A 20937-nucleotide genomic window follows, 5' to 3' on the forward strand; every position below is an offset into this window, starting at 1 on the left:
GATCCTGGCCCTCAGAATTAAGTTGTGATAGGACTGCCCCTACTCCTAATTCAGATGCATCAGTTTGGACATAGAATTTTTTAGAGTAACAAGGGCTTTTCAGGACAGGTGCAGAGCACATGGCCTGCTTCAGCTCCTCAAAAGCTTTCTGACAGTTTGCTGTCCATAATACCTTTTTAGGCATTTTCTTGGATGTGAGGTCATTAAGAGGGGCTGCAATGGAGCCATAGTTCTTAATGAACCTCCTGTAATACCCAGTGAGGCCTAGGAAGGCTCTCACCTGAGTCTGAGTGGTAGGGGGAATCCAATCAATAATTGTTTGGATTTTCCCCTGTAGTGGTGCAATCTGTTCCCCACCAACAAGGTGTCCCAGATAAACCACCTTACCCTGCCCTATCTGGCACTTTGAAGCCTTGATAGTGAGGCCTGCCTTTTGCAGGGCCTCCAAAACTTTCCATAGGTGGACCAGGTGATCATCCCAGCTGGAGCTAAAGACAGCTATATCGTCCAAATATGCTGCACTGAAAGCTTCAAGCCCTTGCAGGACTGTGTTCACCAACCTCTGAAAAGTGGCAGGTGCATTTTTCAAACCAAAACGCATTACAGTAAACTGGTAATGTCCTCCAATGGTTGAAAATGCAGTCTTAGGTTTAGCATCTTCTGACAATTTGATCTGCCAATACCCTGCAGTCAAATCAAAAGTGCTTAGATACTTGGCAGATGCCAGTGTATCTATGAGCTCATCTGCCCTGGGTATAGGGTGAGCATCAGTTTTGGTTACCAAGTTGAGACCTCTATAGTCTACACAAAACCGCATTTCCTTCTTTCCATCTTTGGAATGGGGTTTTGGTACAAGTACCACAGGAGAAGCCCATGGACTGTCAGAGTGTTCAACCACTCCTAGTTCTAACATTTTCTGGACCTCTTGCTTTATGCAGTCCCTGACATGGTCAGGCTGCCTATAGATCTTACTTTTGACAGGCAAGCTGTCTCCAGTATCTATAGTGTGCTCACACCAAGAAGTGGTACCTGGCACAGTAGAGAAGAGTTCAGAGAATTGATCTAGGAGGTTTATGCAATTGTCCTTCTGCTCAGCAGTAAGACAATCAGCCAAAACTACACCTTCCACCAGAGCATCTTGTTCTGTGGAAGAGAAGAGATCAGGTAGAGGATCACTGTCTTCTTCCTGTCCCTCATCTGTTGCCATGAGCAGGGTGAGATCAGCCCTGTCATAGTAGGGTTTCAGGCGGTTGACATGGAGCACCCTAAGGGGACTCCTGGCAGTGCCTAAGTCAACTAAATAGGTGACTTCTCCCTTCTTTTCAACAATTGTGTGGGGTCCACTCCATTTATCTTGGAGTTCTCTTGGGGCCACAGGCTCCAAGACCCACACTTTCTGCCCTGGTTGGTACTGAACCAAAACAGCCTTCTGATCATGCCATTGCTTCTGGAGCTCTTGGCTGGCCTGAAGGTTTTTGCTGGCCTTTTTCATATACTCAGCCATCCTTGATCTGAGGCCAAGTACATAATCCACAATATCCTGCTTAGGAGCTTTTAAAGGTTGTTCCCAACCCTCCTTTACAAGTGCGAGTGGACCCCTAACAGGGTGTCCAAAAAGAAATTCAAAGGGGCTGAGGCCCACTCCTTTCTGGGGTACCTCCCTGTAGGCAAAAAGGAGGCATGGTAGAAGGATATCCCATCTCCTGCGGAGTTTTTCAGGGAGACCCATAATCATGCCTTTGAGAGTTTTATTAAATCTCTCCACCAGTCCATTTGTTTGTGGATGATAGGGTGTAGTGAACTTGTAAGTTACACCACACTCCTTCCACATGGCCTTTAAGTATGCAGACATGAAATTGCTTCCCCTGTCTGATACTACTTCCTTTGGGAAGCCCACCCTAGAAAATATTCCCAGGAGGGCCTTTGCCACTGCAGGTGCTGTAGTGGTCCTTAAAGGAATTGCTTCAGGGTATCTTGTGGCATGGTCCACTACCACCAAGATAAACCTATTGCCTGAAGCAGTAGGAGGGTCAAGGGGGCCAACTATGTCAACCCCTACCCTTTCAAAGGGAACCCCAACCACAGGCAGTGGGATAAGGGGTGCCTTTGGGGTGCCACCTGTCTTGCCACTGGCTTGACAGGTTTCACAGGACTTACAAAATTCCTTTGTGTCCTCAGACATTCTAGGCCAATGAAACAGGGGAACAAGCCTGTCCCAAGTTTTCATTTGTCCTAGATGCCCAGCTAGGGGAATGTCATGTGCCAGGGTTAGGAGGAACTTTCTGTACTCCTGAGGAATCACTAATCTCCTGGCAGCTCCAGGTTTAGGATCCCAATGCTCAGTGTACAAGAGGTTGTCCTCCCAGTAAACTCTGTGAGAGTCACTGACATCCCCATTAGCCTGTTTGACAGCTTGCTGTCTGAGACCCTCTAATGTGGGACAGGTTTGCTGTGCCACACTCAGCTCCTCCCTGGCAGGCCCCCCTTCACCCAAAAGCTCAGCAGTATCTGCTTGAAGCTCCTCTGGTGTAGGTTCTGCACAGGGGGGGAATTCTTCTTCCTCAGAAGTAGAATCCACTGTAGAGGGAGGGATAGTAGGAAGTGGTTTGCTTCTACTAGCCCTAGCTTTAGGGAGCACTTGGTCCATTGTTCCAGGATCCAAGCTTCCCTGTCCTTTTTGCTTTTTGGCCTGAGCCCTTGTCAAAGCAAAAATATGCCCTGGGATTCCCAGCATTGCTGCATGGGCCTCCAACTCCACATCTGACCAAGCTGATGTCTCCAAATCATTCCCTAATAGACAGTCTACAGGTAAATCTGAAGCTACCACAACTTTCTTTGGACCAGTAACCCCCCCCCCCCCCAGTTGAGATTAACAACAGCCATGGGGTGGCTAAGTGTGTTGTTGTGAGCATCGGTTACTTGGTACTGGTGACCAAGTAGGTGTTGTTCAGGGTGGACCAGTTTCTCTATGACCATAGTCACACTGGCACCAGTGTCCCTGTAGGCCTGAACCTCAACACCATTTATTAGGGGTAGCTGCTTGTACTTATCCATATTAAGGGGACAAGCAACTAAGGTGGCTAAATCAATAGCCCCCTCAGAGACTAACACAGCCTCTGTGGCCTCCCTAACAAGGCCAACCCCAACTAAGCTACCAATAGTGAGCCCAGCTACTCCCTTGGATTGGCTATTAGTAGGTTTGCTCCCACCACCACTGCTATTAGTAGGGACACTAGGGGTAGCAGTAGGGGTTGTAGTGGTGGGAGCGTTGGTGCCTTTCTTTGGACAACTGGGATCTGTTGTCCAATGGCCTTTTATTTTACATAAATAGCACCATGGTTTCTTTTCCTTGTTCTGATTAAAAGAGGATTTGGGCCCACCACCCCCACCAGAGTGTTTTTGTGGGCCTGATGAAGACTCATTTTTAGATTTGTCCCCACCCTTGTCAGAAGGCTTACCATCCTTCTTTTTGTTGCCATCTTTGTCACCCCCTGTATGAACTTTTCTGTTCACCCTTGTTCTGACCCATTTGTCTGCCTTCTTTCCCAATTCTTGGGGAGAGGTCAGATCAGAGTCCACCAAGTACTGGTGCAACAAATCAGACACACAATTATTAAGAATATGCTCTCTCAGGATCAAGTTATACAGGCTGTCATAATCACTAACTTTACTGCCATGTAACCACCCCTCCAAGGCCTTCACTGAATGGTCAATGAAATCAACCCAGTCTTGTGAAGACTCCTTTTTGGTCTCTCTGAACTTTATCCTGTATTGTTCAGTGGTTAAGCCATAACCATCCAGGAGTGCATTCTTAAGAACTTGGAAATTATTAGCATCATTTTCTTTAACAGTAAGGAGCGTATCCCTACCTTTCCCACTAAATGATAGCCATAGGATAGCAGCCCACTGCCTTTGAGGGACATCCTGTACAACACAGGCCCTCTCAAGTGCAGCAAACCACTTGTTAATGTCATCCCCCTCCTTATAAGGGCGAACTATCTTGTGCAGATTCCTGGAATCATGCTCTTTTGCAGGATGACTATGGGGAATACTGCTGCTGCCACCATGGGTTTCTAAACCCAACTTCTGTCTTTCCTTCTCTAGTTCAAAAGACTGTCTATCCAAATCCAGCTGTTGCTTTTTAAGCTTCAGTCTGGTTTGTTCCACCCTCAACTTATTGAGTTCCCTCTCTAACATTCTGTCATCAGGGTTGGTGGGAGGGACATTCCTAGATACAGAGGTATGATGGGAATGAACAGAAGGAGACCTGTCCCTTACAGAAGCCACCCTAACAGCTTGGCTAACAGAAACATTACTACCAGTATGGTGAGAATAAATGCTTTTGCTATGATGTGAGACAACACTATTTGTATGGTGTGGCTCATCATCATTACCAACTATGCTAGACTGTCTAGCAATGGGCAGGCTAGGAAGTTTCTTTCCTGAATCTTTTCCTGGGGGAGTCCCTGAATCAGATTGGGAACTATTAGGTACTTTTTCAACAGATGGGGCACCTATAGCCTTATCTTGTTCTCTAAGCATGTTAAGTAACAGTTCCAAGGAAGGATTCTTCCCTACACTCAAACCTCTCTCTATGCAGAGACTCCTTGCTCCTTTCCAGCTAAGGTGATCATATGCAAGTTTGGACAGATCAACATTTTGGCCTGTGCCAGACATTTTTAGAGAGAGTTAAAGTGATAGAAAAAGAGAAAAAAGTTTTCAGAACTTTTTAGAAAGACAGAAAAAAACGTTTTAAACTTTTTAAGAACTTTTTGAAAGTTTAGAAGTACTTTTCAGCACTTAGAAAAGAGTGAAAAGAGGAAATGCAAAACTTTTTGGCTATGTGTATATACACTGACCTTGTTTTGTATATTTTTCTCTTATGAAAAGTACAATGACAAGAGTGGTAAGTAGTCTCAAAGCACTTATCCCACCGCTGCACAACCAATGTAGGAGGCTGGACTGGCTTGTAGTGAGTACCTAGGGGTACTTACACCTTGCACCAGGCCCAGTTATCCCTTATTAGTGTATAGGGTGTATAGCAGCATAGGCTGATAGATAATGGTAGCTTAGCAGAGCAGCTTAGGCTGAACTAGGAGACGTGTGAAGCTACTACAGTACCACAAGTGTCACTTGCACAATATCATAAGAAAACACAATACACAGTTATACTAAAAATAAAGGTACTTTATTTTTATGACAATATGCCAAAGTATCTTAGAGTGTACCCTCAGTGAGAGGATAGGAAATATACACAAGATATATATACACAATAGCAAAAATATGCAGTATAGTCTTAGAAAACAGTGCAAACAATGTATAGTTACAATAGGATGCAATGGGGACACATAGGGATAGGGGCAACACAAACCATATACTCCAAAAGTGGAATGCGAACCACAAATGGACCCCAAACCTATGTGACCTTGTAGGGGGTCGCTGGGACTATTAGAAAATAGTGAGAGTTAATTAGCCCTCCCCAAGACCCTGAAAAGTGAGTGCAAAGTGCACTAAAGTTCCCCTAAGGACAAAGAAGTCGTGTTAGAGGAATAATGCAGGAAAGACACAAAGCAACAATGCAACAACTGTGGATTTCCAATCTAGGGTACCTGTGGAACAAGGGGACCAAGTCCAAAAGTCACAAGCAAGTCGGAGATGGGCATATGCCCAGGAAATGCCAGCTGTGGGTGCAAAGAAGCTTCTACTGGACAGAAGAAGCTGAGGTTTCTGCAGGAACGAAAAGGGCTAGAGCCTTCCCCTTTGGTGGACGGATCCCTCTCGCCGTGGAGAGTCGTGCAGAAGTGTTTTCCCGCCGAAAGAACGCCAACAAGCCTTGCTAGCTGCAAATCGTGCGGTTAGCGTTTTTGGACGCTGCTGTGGCCCTGGAGGGACCAGGAGGTCGCAAATTGGACCAGGAGAGAGAGGGGACGTCGAGCAAGACAAGGAGCCCTCTTAGCAGCAGGTAGCACCCGGAGAAGTGCCAGAAACAGGCACTACGAGGATGCGTGAAACGGTGCTCACCCGAAGTTACACAAAGGAGTCCCACGTCGCTGGAGACCAACTTAGAAAGTCGTGCAATGCAGGTTAGAGTGCCGTGGACCCAGGCTTGGCTGTGCACGAAGGATTTCCGCCGGAAGTGCACAGGGGCCGGAGTAGCTGCAAAAGTCGCGGTTCCCAGCAATGCAGCCCAGCGAGGTGAGGCAAGGACTTACCTCCACCAAACTTGGACTGAAGAGTCACTGGACTGTGGGAGTCACTTGGACAGAGTTGCTGGATTCGAGGGACCTTGCTCGTCGTGCTGAGAGGAGACCCAAGGGACCGGTAATGCAGCTTTTTGGTGCCTGCGGTTGCAGGGGGAAGATTCCGTCGACCCACGGGAGATTTCTTCGGAGCTTCTGGTGCAGAGAGGAGGCAGACTACCCCCACAGCATGCTCAAACAGGAAAACAGTCGAGAAGGCGGCAGGATCAGCGTTACAGAGTTGCAGTAGTCGTCTTAGCTACTTTATTGCAGGTTTGCAGGCTTCCAGCGCGGTCAGCAGTCGATTCCTTATCAGAAGGTGAAGAGAGAGATGCAGAGGAACTCGGCTGAGCTCTTGCATTCGTTATCTCAAGTTTCCCCAGAGACAGAGACCCTAAATAGCCAGAAAAGAGGGTTTGGCTACCTAGGAGAGAGGATAGGCTAGCAACACCTGAAGGAGCCTATCACAAGGAATCTCTGACATCACCTGGTGGCACTGGCCACTCAGAGCAGTCCAGTGTGCCAGCAGCACCTCTGTTTCCAAGATGGCAGAGGTCTGGAGCACACTGGAGGAGCTCTGGACACCTCCCAGGGGAGGTGCAGGTCAGGGGAGTGGTCACTCCCCTTTCCTTTGTCCAGTTTCACGCCAGAGCAGGGGCTAAGGGGTCCCTGAACCGGTGTAGACTGGCTTATGCAGAATTGGGCACATCTGTGCCCAAGAAAGCATTTCCAGAGGCTGGGGGAGGCTACTCCTCCCCTGCCTTCACACCATTTTCCAAAGGGAGAGGGTGTGACACCCTCTCTCAGAGGAAGTCCTTTGTTCTGTCATCCTGGGACAAGCCTGGCTTGACCCCAGGAGGGCAGAAACCTGTCTGAGGGGTTGGCAGCAGCAGCAGCTGCAGTGAAACCCCAGGAAAGGCAGTTTGGCAGTACCAGGGTCTGTGCTACAGACCACTGGGATCATCGAATTGTGCCAACAATGCCAGGATGGCATAGAGGGGGCAGTTCCATGATCTTAGACATGTTACATGGCCATATTCGGAGTTACCATTGTGAAGCTACATATAGGTATTGACCTATATGTAGTGCACGCGTGTAATGGTGTCCCCGCACTCACAAAGTTCAGGGAATTGGCTCTGAACAATGGGGGGGCACCTTGGCTAGTGCCAGGATGCCCTCACACTAAGTAACTTTGCACCTAACCTTTACCAGGTAAAGGTTAGACATATAGGTGACTTATAAGTTACTTAAGTGCAGTGTAAAATGGCTGTGAAATAACGTGGACGTTATTTCACTCAGGCTGCAGTGGCAGGCCTGTGTAAGAATTGTCAGAGCTCCCTATGGGTGGCAAAAGAAATGCTGCAGCCCATAGGGATCTCCTGGAACCCCAATACCCTGGGTACCTCAGTACCATATACTAGGGAATTATAAGTGTGTTCCAGTAAGCCAATGTAAATTGGTAAAAGTGGTCACTAGCCTGTTAGTGACAATTTAGAAAAATGAGAGAGCATAACCACTGAGGTTCTGATTAGCAGAGCCTCAGTGAGACAGTTAGTCACTACACAGGTAACACATTCAGGCACACTTATGAGCACTGGGGCCCTGGTGAACAGGGTCCCAGTGACACATACAACTAAAACAACATATATACAGTGAAAAATGGGGGTAACATGCCAGGCAAGATGGTACTTTCCTACAATCAGCAAAGGCAAAAAGTCAGGGGGTAACCATGCCAAGGAGGCATTTCCTTACACGTCATGTCTTTTACTCACATAGCACCCTGCCCTGTGGAATACCTAGTCCCTACCTTTGGGTTAGCTTATATGTAATAAAGGGCCTCAACCCTTGCACAGTACTCACCTTAAGTCCAGGAGATTGGTCCTGAATGTGGCTGTATTGTATCGGTTTCCTGTTTTTTGCTCCAAAGGATAACATTGCAGCTTCCAAAAATATCATTGTCTTGCAAAACATGCTTACCTGATCGTATTGACTCTGGTGCCTAACCATATAAAGATACTTGTTATTTTTTGTACATTGGTGCAAATCTCCTTGAGTCATGTGCCTTATTTATTGATTGTGTGTGTATTTGCAAATGTCTCGCAGTCCTCTCTGATAAGCCTACGGCTGCTCGACCACACTACCCCCTAAAAGAGCACTTTGGGATTGCTAGAGCAAGTCCCTGTCCACTAGGAAGGGAAACACTAGGACCCTATGCAGGATCTATCTAGTTGTGATATATATAATCATCTTTCCTACACATGGCTACTGAGCCATTGATCCAGTGTTGTGCATTCTCCAGGTCCCAGTTCGTCATGCAGTGGACACTGGACTTAGGGAATGTTTTCCATCTTCTCATGGTCATCCTGTCCTCTAGTACTGTCCCCAGTACCTGGCACTAGGTCTAGCCGTGGCAGCGTCTCTTTTGTGAGCGCCACAGGATGGGAACGCCACATCCTTCTCTTTGGTTCACCTCTAGAGCTGGACACCTTTTACTCCTCCAGAAGACAGATTTTGCTTTTGTGTATTTGTTGCCTTATGATTGACTGTAATGGTCTCAATTTCAGGTTCTGATCTGAAGCTGTTGCCGTGCACCAATAAAGCCATCATGCCATACTGCCTACAGTTAATGCTGTCGTGTTTTAAGGTGAGTGTGACAGACGTGACCTTTCGACAGATATTAGCAGTGCCTCATGAAAGGGAGCTATTTTTTCATATAACATTGAAGTGAAAATCCACTGTTCACATTTAAGTGTGAGATATTGCTGCCTGTTGTGCCTGTGACCACAAGTATATACTGCAGTCTCTAAGCATTAGAAATGCATTTCATTTTTAAAGCTTTTCTTTTACCTCAAGTAGTGAGCATTATGTGGCCAGTGCTGCACACTAGGCAATTTACCTTATTTCTGTTGGTTTTATAACTCTGACAAGGTGCAATGTAGCAAGGTACTTTAATATGCCCGTCCATGGACACATTCATATGGTAGTCGTGTATCCTATAGCTCGCTTTTTATTGTATCGTCTTAATAACATTGTCTGGCACTGTGAACGCTTCCCAGGCCCTGTGAACGCTTCCCAAGGCCCTGTGACTCTTTCCAAGGCCCTGTGACTCTTTCCAAGGCCCTGTGACTCTTTCCAAGGCCCTGTGTGTGACTCTCTCCAAGGCCCTGTGTGTGACTCTCTCCCAGGCCCCGTGTGTGACTCTCTCCCAGGCCCCGTGTGTGACTCTCTCCAAGGCCCTGTGTGTGACTCTCTCCAAGGCCCCGTGTGTGACTCTCTCCCAGGCCCCGTGTGTGACTCTCTCCCAGGCCCCGTGTGTGACTCTCTCCAAGGCCCCGTGTGTGACTCTCTCCAAGGCCCCGTGTGTGACTCTCTCCCAGGCCCCGTGTGTGACTCTCTCCCAGGCCCCGTGTGTGACTCTCTCCCGGGCCCCGTGTGTGACTCTCTCCCAGGCCCCGTGTGTGACTCTCTCCCAGGCCCGTGTGTGACTCTCTCCCAGGCCCCGTGTGTGACTCTCTCCCAGGCCCCGTGTGTGACTCTCTCCCAGGCCCCGTGTGTGACTCTCTCCCGGGCCCTGTGACTCTCTCCCTGGCTCTGTGAATCCCTCCCTGGCTGCGTGAATCTTTGAATGCTCCCTGGGGCTGCCTGATTTCTCCCCTGGGGCTGCCTGATTCCTCCCCTGCCCGGGTGCATCTTTCCCCTGGGGCCGGGTGCATCTTCCCCCTGGCAGTGTCAATTTGACAGTGACACTGTGAATTCACCATGGACAAGAAGAATTTACTCCTAGATCTCACACATCTGCTAGCACATTTACTAGCTCCCCACACAAGTTACTTTGTTCTGTGTTTCTTCTGTGTGCACCATATGTACTATTTGATGTCCTTGGATGGATGTTACCACAAGTACAGCAGGTTTCGTTCAGCAGTGGGCAGCCAGGCTTCAAGGTACATGTGGCTTCAGGACCGCTCACCTTCATGCAGTGAGCTTGTTCTTGCACTCCTTGACTGGGACCTGTTCCTTATCACTCCGAGCATCTTAACCTCCCCTCCTTCCGTGGCAGGGCATCTTCCAAACTCTAGTCTAGTGCTTGCTCCTGACGGCATAAAGAGAGAGTGTGGGAAGGGAGCAGATGTGAATGGGGGATGCAGCAACAAGGAGCCGTGCTAATGATGCAGATAGCCTTCTGAAGACCTTGCAAATTCAAACAGTTGTTTTTGAAAGCCCAGAGTCTATTCAGTTCAGATGGGTTCCGGTGTGAAGTCAACGACAATCAAAGGTTGTATTCTGTGGATCTTTTTCACTAGTCCACGGCAATCACAAGTTTTTCTTAGAAGTACAGTTTTTGGGGTAACTTGTGATTCCTCCCCAAAACCCACAACACATCAGGTCAGAGACCCCCACCTGAGATTCCTTTTTTTCAGGTTCAGAAGTATTCTTCGAGCTCCAGGATAGTTTAGCTACAATGAAGACCTGATCTCCAGGTACAACCGGAAAATAACTGCTACAGCCGAGCAGGACTTGTGTTTCTTTTGGGCCCTGGTTGTATCAGTGATTTTTAGGAGGTGGGTTATGGAAACATGCCTTTGCAAGTTTGTGCCAAGTGCATCTTAACTATCTGTGATTGGACCGTCACCAGGTTTCCGATCTTTGCTTATCTCTGGATCGTTAGCAATTAAGCTGTTCATCTTGTCAAGCCTTTAAGAATAAAAAGAGTATTCACTAAAAAGGGATCTTACACGAAAAAGGAAGATCAATCCTGAATCTGGGGACTCACCCAGATTTGAAACCCGAAGCCCTTTCCTCATTAGGCTCTAACTACGAGGAAGAACAGTTTTCAAGGGGCCCAGTGATCTGCACCCAGGATTCGGAACGCACCGAAGACATTGTCACCTCACACACCATCTTAGGACCAACCTTCAGTGACACAGCCTCATCCGATCAATCAAGGATTCATGGAGCGCGACACATCACCCGGGAGGGTCTCAAGGTGCTGAATTGTAGGCATGGGGAGGTTCAGAGCCTGATTGAGATCTTTGACAAGTTACTCCATCACAATAGTGACGGATATCCCGTCCACCGAAATGTAAATCCCATTATATCCCGTGGGATTTATATTTCGGTGAACGGGATATCTGTCACCGTTATGACTGAGTAACTTGTCCGCCAAGATCCCATTCAGGCCCTAGGTGATTTGCCCAGAATCACAGGATGTTGAGCTGATGCCAAGACTCGAACCTGGTTCCCCAGCTCCAAAGTCAGCCGCTCTGGCCGTTACGCCACATCCTCTCCCTTCCATCCAGAGTCTGCAGTACAGGCTGAGCTCCCAAGCGAGTCTGGCTCCGTGCCCTGAGACAATGCAAAGAGCTCTGCTCCAGTCACTGTCTCAAAGCACACTCATTGCCAAGAGCCTGTTGTGGCACGGCACCGCAAACCTATACTTGCTTGAATTCTCTGCTATTTCAAGAACTGTGACGTCAAAGTCGGCTCTAAAATATGCATCAAAAACATTTCGACACCAGCATCGAGCTCTCAGAACAGTCAATGTCAGAGAAAAATCTGTATTGAATCTGCATCGGGCAAGATTCTGGACCATAACAGAAAGGAGACCCAAATCCCCTAAAGATGGTCAGTTTTGATGCATCCGTTTTTTCTATCCCAAAAAACTGTAGGCAGCAGGCAACCGTCCCAATCCTCACCACCACCACCAAGCCATATTACTGCACCATCACACTCCTCATAGCGATCACCCTCACCCTAGGATTCACTTCACACTTGCACTGGCTGATCACAATTGTCACTACGATCCACAGGATCCATATTTTGAACCAGTCCCATCAAGTAAAGAGGAAGATCCTGGGCAAGACTACAACCTAGACACTGTTCCAAATCAACCCTGAGCCTCAACCGGTGAGTGCCTCACCACCTGATACCATGCTGTTATCCAGAGTGTGGCGGTCACAGCAAAGTGAAGCTCCACCTCCTAGAAGAGGAAGGAGACTTCACAGTGGATACCTGATCTTAAGCACTAAGGTCTGTCCTCTTCCTGCCGGCGCTCAAGAGCATTAGTGAATGCAGGGCAGATAATTTGAAGGAGTTGTTGAAGGGCTCAGACTATGAAGACGAACAGTCTTCGGGTGCTCCAGTCAAACCTGTACCAAGGTGTGGTGAATCCATTTTAGTCCCCCCCCCCACCCACCCCAGGGCACAGGAGTCAGCTTAGCCATCTGCTTGCAGGCCTGTTGTCGTTTTTGCCTATTAACCATTTATTTACTCCATTATTGGAACTTTCATAGATTCACATGCTCGAATCATTCCCCTTCGTCGAGATGGGAGCCCCCGGTATATTTAACCAAGTAGTAATAACATAGGTTTAAACCTAAAGACCCTTAGTCCTCTCAGTTTAACACTCTATCAGAGTCATGTTAAGAAAAAGGACCAAACATCAGAGTCCACCAATCAGACGACACCACCCTTTAGAACCTTCCTGAGAGAAGCTCCAGCACCTTAGTGCATATAAAATGTAAAAGAAAAATTTGAACATGTGAAAAATCTTATTTCATTATTTCTTTTAGCACCTTACAGCTTTTTACATTTAATAAGAAATGTTTAGCTTTTCGTTATCAGTGCCATTCTGACAAGGTGTCATGATCAGTGTCATCAGTGATATACGTAGGTATTGTCGTCATGTTCCTTTCACTGTTACATTTGACAGGAACATTGTGCGCACTTGTTGGGGATTGTTTATATAATTGCCGACACACGTCCGCTACATTATCAGTTGTTTAGGTAAATAGCTGTGTCAGGGATCCTACATGAGCCGTATAAATACATCTCACACGGACAAGGTCATTAGATGGGTTCATTCCAGATAACATCGAGGCTACACGTCACCTTGCTGCAGAACTCAGTCTTTGTGTCTCCATGGAGACCTCATTCCAAGGTTACGAGGGTTGGAGGGCGCTTCTCTTGGACATGTTACTGGCAGATTAGGATTATCACACCTAGCTCTCGTTAGTGTAAAAACTAGGCTTTCTATGCTAGGAATTGCATATCCTATGTTTATTGCAATATTTTGGGCGTTTTCCACAACTCTAATCTTCTCAATTTTGCTTTTATTATTGCTCATTATCCTAATTGTTGCAATTCATGCATTTTTGCAATCCTTTCAATGAATATATAGAAAACGCTGCTGCATCTGCTTCATTGCCTATGTGTGTCTGAGACTTACTGCTAACGAGAGAAAACAGTAACTTTCTTTCCACCACGACTCCCCTGAGAAGTCACAATCAAGAGTTCACACGTAAGGCTGCCAGAAATTACTGTTTAACGTTTGGGTTTTTTGTGAGGTGCTTCTTGTGAGCCGGGATGGTTGGGTGGACAGTTGCAACTTGTAGGAGTGACTCAGTCGCCTACAATCAGAAGTGCTGTCACCCCTAAACCGTCTAGTTAAGGAGCGAGTCCAACTACGACATGGCGCCACCAACGCTGTCACTGATGTACAAATATCCCGAGTATCTCTGTCTCACGCACAGCAGGTACCCTAAGTACCATCATACGGAGACGTCCGTGGTCTTAGGGGTAATCCTCCTCAGCTAAATAGGGGGCACCTCTCTGGGCTGTAGGTTGTTCAGGCTTGAACTTTAAAAAGGAATGTCCACATATTGTGTTCCTTCTATATTCCCAATATTCAACATGGCTAATGCCATAGACATAGCAGACAATGCCGGAAACGCAATAACCAAACATCTGATAGCCCAGGGCTTAAGGGATGAGGGTGGGATGTCATATTTCTAGTGGAAGCTCATGAAGGTTACCAAACAGAAACATTCCATTCCTGGGTTACCTTTCCTAAGGAAGACAATAAAACATGCGCATTTCATACATATGAAATAGCGAACGTACCACCACGGCACCAAGCTTACCAGTATCTTGAAATACCGTTTTCTTATCAAGAACATCAAAACTGGTTCAATGGCGCCCTACCACATGTAATACAACCTGTGAGATTAGGTCCCTTAGGTCATGATGGACCAACATGGGCCATGTTTGCCAGGTACACACCACATCTTGTTGTACAAAACATGTAGGCAGCTGATCTGTGCAACATTTATAATGAGCTATTAGCACTATGCAGACGACTCAGTCAGTTCATAATGCGAACATTGATCAATACCCCAGCATCGGCGGCACCAGCTGGACACCAGTTGGCTGTTACTGGGATTAACCCACAGACAGTACATTCTGTCATGGGCAAGGTGACCGCGGAATGTGAGAAGATTCCTGTAAGGAAATGCCTCCTTGGCATGGTTACCCCCTGACTTTTTGCCTTTGCTGATGCTAAGTTATGATTTGAAAGTGTGCTGAGATCCTGCTAACCAGGCCCCAGCACCAGTGTTCTTTCCCTAAACTGTACCTTTGTTTCCACAATTGGCACACCCTGGCACTCAGGCAAGTCCCTTGTAACTGGTACCCCTGGTACCAAGGCCCCTGATGCCAGGGAAGGTTTCTAAGGGCTGCAGCATGTCTTATGCCACTCTAGGGACCCCTCACTCAGCACATGCACACTGCTTCACAGCTTGTGTGTGTGCTGGTGGGGAGAAAATGACTAAGTCGACATGGCACTCCCCTCAGGGTGCCATGCCAACCTCACACTGCCTGTGGCATAGGTAAGTCACCCCTCTAGGAGGCCTTACAGCCCTAAGGCAGGGTGCACTATACAACGGGTGAGGGCATATGTGCATGAGCACTATGCCCCTACAGTGTCTAAGCAAAGCCTTAGACATTGTAAGTGCAGGGTAGCCATAAGAGTATATGGTCTGGGAGTCTGTCAAACACAAGCTCCACAGCACCATAATGGCTACACTGAAATCTGTATATACGCTGAGGCACCCGTTGTCCTAAAGTAAGTTGCCTGCAACAAAAGCCACTCATTTGTTAGTACATCATACCATTCTACACATACAAATTCAATCACCTATTTGAACAATAACAATTCAATCATATAAGTATGTCAAATAATCCTAGATTCTTGTATTTTAAGTAACTAATTTAAAAACCTTTCTCACATTCAAAGAACTCCTTTCATATCAAAATTATACTGAATCAATGTCCAATTCCATCAGTCCATCTCCTTATGGGTAAAATAAAAATATCAAGGTTGTTCCATCCGATTCCAGAGTCCATTAAATTTCAGCCTCAATTGTTACCAATGATCCTTAACGATGTCTAAAGTTCAAGTAGAAATCCAAAATAGATCAACCAATCCAAGTTCTTTAAGCCGACCTCACAGCCAACACGTGTTTCGTCTTTAGACTTCCTCAGGGCTGGATTTTAGTTTCATCTCATATTTTGAAATTCTGGAATCCAAGAGCCATTAAATAAGAACACACACTTTTGATATAATATTAATGGGTACATTAACCAACACATAGATTCTTGGTGTCACCATGAAAATCCATCTCCAAAAAGAATGACGTGAATCGATTAGTAGAACGTGACTCTGATAGCTCTGTGAATATACCAGTCTTAATTGCCTGGCCTCCCCCTGACCACGACTGCCTGTAACAAGGGACCCGACGCCTGGAACCAACACTGCACCCACACACCCCAGGACCTGAAGGAACCGATCTCCAGTGCGGAGCGACCCCCTGCCTAGCCCAGGTGGTGGCTACCCTGAGGAGCCCCCCCGTGCCTGCCTGCATTGTTGAAGAGACCCCCGGGTCTCCCCATTGCTTTCAATACAAAACCCGACACCTGTTTGCACTCTGCACCCGGCCGCCCCTGTGATGCTGAGGGTGTACTTTCTGTGCCTGCTTGTCCCCCCTCCAGCCCCCCCCCATTGGCCTACAAAACCCCCCTGGTCTGCCCCCAGAGGACATCGGTACTTATCTGCTGGCAGACTGGAACCGGGGCACCCCTGTTCTCCATTGAAGCCTATGTGTTTTGGGCACCTCTTTGACCTCTGCACCTGACTTGCCCTGAGCTGCTGGTGTGGTAACCTTGGGGTTGCCTTGAACCCCTAACGGTGGGCTATCTTGGACCCAGCTTTGAACCCTGTAAGTGTTTTACTTACCTGTGAACTTAACATTTACTTACCTCCCCCAGGAACTGTTGATTTTTGCACTGTGTCCACTTTTAAAATAGCTTATTGCCATTTATGTCAAAACTGTACATGATATTGTGCTTATTCAAAGTTCCTACAATACCTGAGTAAAATATCTTTCATTTGAGGTATTACTTGTAAATCTTGAACCTGTGGTTCTTAAAATAAACCAAGAAAATAGTTTTTTTCTATATAAAAACCTATTGGCCTGGAGTAAGTCTTTGAGTGTGTGTTCCTCATTTATTGCCTTACTTTGAAATAGTACCTAGAGATCTAACCTCCTATAATTCCGTTCTGGAAAGCACAAAAAACGAACCAGCTAGAAGCAGTGTTTCCCCAAACGGGACTCCCAAGATAAACCTAGAATTCTCACAATGTGCTTGACATTTGGAATGGTTCCCTCACTGGATGGCTGCACCCCATGGGGTACAGTCTTTGTTGCAATTTACACAAATTACACTACCACGCCTGGTACCCAGACACTTGCAATTTGCCAGAAGTGTTGGAACAAATTTAGAATGAACACCAGCCCTGGATTTGGGGTTGAAACTGATGCACAACTTCGACGCAGTCTTCTCAGTAATGCTTGGTTACTTTGAAGGGGAAGTGCTCGCATTGGCTATACGCCAGCGGCTCCGGGAGACTCCACAGTTGGAACAGGAGCGTCAACTATCAAAAATTATTTCCGAACCCTGTACTAGTATAGGACGGGATAATTTGGGAGCCAAGCCTAAAAAACTTGATAGTCTGAGTACCACCCCATGGGCGGTACTAAACAAGCACAAGAGGGTTCCAGAAAACACTGGGATAAACAAACAAAATAAAGACAGACGAAGTCAGAGAGCAGACTCCGCATCTGGGAGCTCCGAAAGGAGATATAATCTCAAAAGTAGAGAAACTTTAAAGACTTCTGATAGATATACTGATACACGGCCCTCTTGTTCCTTTCAGAACACGCCGGATAAATGAAGTAAAAGAGCGTGTCGGTCAGAACAATGCACTGACTACGTGAAGCAGAATAAAGATCCACACCATTCCTCAGAGAAGAAAGAGGACAAGTCTCCCTAACAGAAGCCCCAATTTAAAAAGAAGGTGGCTGCTGTGACTGCAAAACATGCCAGCAACATTGAGGACGTTGTTGAGGAACAAGACGTGGGCAGTGACACTGTTAGACAGCGCAGCAGAGGTCAAGATTTGTCACCAGTGTCTGAACGATCATCTGGATGCAACAGCAACTAACAACTTTATTTTAGTTGAGACTGCGGACTTGCACGTCTTCCAACCCGACAGGGTTTATGATTTAAATATCCAAATTGAGGGAGACATGGAGCACACTATTAGCATAATTTTTGGAAAGAACTTAATTGTGGTATCCTATTGGCAGAAAAAGACTGGCCACATGAGTAGATGTAGGAAGGTAGCTTCTTTCTAGCCTTGTTACCCCCACTTTTGGCCTGTTTGTGAGTATATGTCAGGTTGTTTTTACTGTCTCACTGGGATCCTGCTAGCCAGGGCCCAGTGCTCATAGTGAAGACCCTATGTTGTCTGTGTGTTTGTTATGTGTCACTGGGATCCTGCTAGCCAGGACCCCAGTGCTCAGAAGTTGTGGCCTATATGTGTTCCCTGTGTGGTGCCTAACTGTATCACTGAGGCTCTGCTAACAAGAACCTCAGTGTTTATGCTCTCTGCTTTTTAAAATTGTCACTGCAGACAAGTGACTAATTTTACCAATTCTCATTGGCACACTGAAACAACCTTATAATTCCCTTGTATATGGTACCTAGGTACCCAGGGTATTGGGGTTCCAGGAGATCCCTATGGGCTGCAGCATTTTTTTTGCCACCCATAGGGAGCTCAGACAATTCTTACACAGGACTGCCACTTCAGCCTGAGTGAATTAACATCCACATTATTTCACAGCCATTTTCACTGCACATAAGTAACTTATAAGTCACCTATATGTCTAACCCTCACTTGGTGAAGATTAGGTGCCAAGTTACTTAGTGTGTGGGCACCCTGGCACTAGCCAAGGTGCCCCCACATTGTTCAGGGCAAATTCCCCGGACTTTGTGAGTGCGGGGACACCATTACACACGTGCACTACAAATAGGTCGCTACCTATATGTAGCGTCACAATGGTAACTCCGAACATAGCCATGTAACATGTCTAGGATCATGGAATTTTCACCCCAATACCATTTCTGGGGTTTCCACTGCAGCTGCTGCTGCTGCCAACCCCTCAGTCAGGTTTGTGCCCCCCACCAGGGACTGGCCAGCCTGGTCCCAGGAAGGCAGAACAAGGGATTTCCTCTGAGAGAGGGTGTAACATCCTCTCCCTATAGAAATAGGTGTGAAGGGCTGGGGAGGAGTAGCCTCCCCCAGCCTCTGGAAATGCTTTGGTGCCCATCTCTGCATAAGCCAGTCTACACCAGTTCAGGAATCCCCCCAGCCCTGGGGCGAAACTGGACAAAGGAAAGGGGAGTGACCACTCCCCTGACCAGTACCTCCCAGGGGAGTTACGCAGAGCTCCTCCAGTGTGTCCCAGACCTCTGCCATCTTGGATTCATAGGTGTTGGGGCACAATGGAAAGCTCTGAGTGGCCAGTGCCAGCAGGTGACGTCAGAGACCCCTCCTGATAGGTGCTTAACTCTTTCAGTAGCCAAGCCTCCTTTTTTGGCTATTTAGGGTCTCTCCTCTGGGCTATTCCACAGATAACAAATGCAAGAGCTCACCAGAGTTCCTCTGCACTTCCCTCTTCGACTTCTGCCAAGGATCGACCGCTGACTGCTCCAGGACGCCTGCAAAACCGCAACAAAGTAGCAAGACAACTACCAGCAACATTGTAGCGCCTCATCCTGCCGGCTTTCTCGACTGTTTCCTGGTTGTGCATGCTCTGAGGACTGTCTGCCTTCATCCTGCACTGGAAGCCAAGAGGAAATCTCCTGTGGGTCGACGGAATCTTCCCCCTGCTAACGCAGGCACCAATCTTCTGCATCACCGGTCCTCTGGGTCCACTCTCATCCTGACGAGCGTGGTCCCTGGAACACAAGAGCTGGGTCCAAGTGTCTCCCACAGTCCTGTGGCCCTTCTGTCCAAATTTGGTGGAGATAAGTCCTTGCCTCCCCACGCCAGACAGTAATCCTGTATACTGCATGATTTGCAGCTGTTCCGGCTTCTGTGCACTTTTCCAAGGCTTCCTTTGTGCACAGGCTAGCCTGGGTCCCCAGCACTCCGTCCTGCATTGCCCAACTCGCCGAGTTGGACTCCGACGTCATGGGACCCTCCTTTGTGACTCTGAGTTTACCGCTGTCCTCAGATCTTCCAAGTGCCTGTTCCGGTACTTCTGCGGGTGCTGCCTGCTTCTGCGGGGGCTCTCTGAGTTGCTGAGCGCCCCCTCTATCTCCTCCTCCAAGGGGTGACATCCTGGTCTTCAGCAGCACCCAAAATCCTCAACCGCGACTCTTGCAGCTAGCAAGGCTGGTTTGCAGTATTTCCGCGTGGGAACACTTCTGCATCCTCCAGCATGCCGTGGGACATCTTCTGACCAAAGGAGAAGTTCCTGGCACCTTCTGTTGTTGCAGAATATTTGGCTTCTTCCACCCGGAGGCAGCCCTTTTGCACCTTCATCTGGGGTTTAGTGGGCTCCTGCCCCCGTGGGCACTTGCGTGACTCTTGGACTTGGTCCCCTTCCTTTACAGGTCCTCAGGTCCAGGAATCCGTCTTCGGTGTTTTGCTGGTGGTTGTGGTTCTTGCAGAATCCCCTATCTCAACTATACTGTCTTTCTGGGGTAGTAGGGTAACTTTACTCCTACTTTTCAGGGTCTTAGGTGGGGTATCTTGGACACCCTTACTGTTTTCTCACAGTTCCAGTGACCCTCTACAACCTTCCATAGGTCTGGGGTCCATTTGTGATTCGCATTCCACTTTTGGAGTATATGGTTTGTGTTGCCCCTAGACCTATGTTTACCTATTGTGATTCTACATTGTTCACACTACTTTTCTTACTGTTACTTACCTGTTTTGGGTTTGTGTACATATAATTTGTGTATATTACTTGCCTCCTAAGTGAGGGTATCCTCTGAGATACTTTTGGCATATTGTCACTAAAATAAAGTACCTTTATCTTTAGTAACTCTGAGTATTGTGTTTTCTTGTGATATTGTGCATATGATATAAGTGGTATAGTAGGAGCTTTGCATGTCTCCTAGTTCAGCCTAAGCTGCTTTGCCATAGCTACCTTCTATCAGCCTAAGCTGCTAGAAACACCTCTATTCTACTAGTAAGGGATAACTGGACCTGGCACAGGGTGTAAGTACCATAGGGTACCCACTATAAGCCAGGCCAGGCTCCTACAGTAGGTCTGCAAGCTCCCACTTGGAAAAGATGCCATTTTGCCTTCTTTCTCAAATCTTGTTCCGGATGAGGTAAAGGAAGTCTATGCTCTTGACTGGGCTTTGGTGCAGGCGCCCAGGCTGTACAGCAACCACTTAGGGTGGGATAAGGATTCCCCCTTTCATGTAATACCTATAAGGTCTACAACCCAGCCTCAATACCAATATCCAGTCAAACATGAGGCCAAAGCCCCAGTGAGGGAGATCC

General features: G+C 47.3%; 1 protein-coding gene across 2 annotated transcripts in view; it reads left to right on the top strand.

Annotated features, from left to right (window-relative positions):
• The window catches only part of INTS10 (integrator complex subunit 10), a 309261-nt gene that overhangs the window by 210307 nt on the left and 78017 nt on the right, over positions 1-20937 (top strand). For both annotated transcript variants that reach the window (XM_069205745.1, XM_069205746.1), the window contains exon 14: positions 8804-8883. In XM_069205745.1, the coding sequence (XP_069061846.1) occupies positions 8804-8883 (80 nt within the window). The remainder of the gene's footprint in view (positions 1-8803; positions 8884-20937) is intronic.

Source organism: Pleurodeles waltl, chromosome 1_2 (genome assembly GCF_031143425.1).
Source record: "Pleurodeles waltl isolate 20211129_DDA chromosome 1_2, aPleWal1.hap1.20221129, whole genome shotgun sequence".
Lineage (NCBI taxonomy): Eukaryota > Metazoa > Chordata > Amphibia > Caudata > Salamandridae > Pleurodeles > Pleurodeles waltl.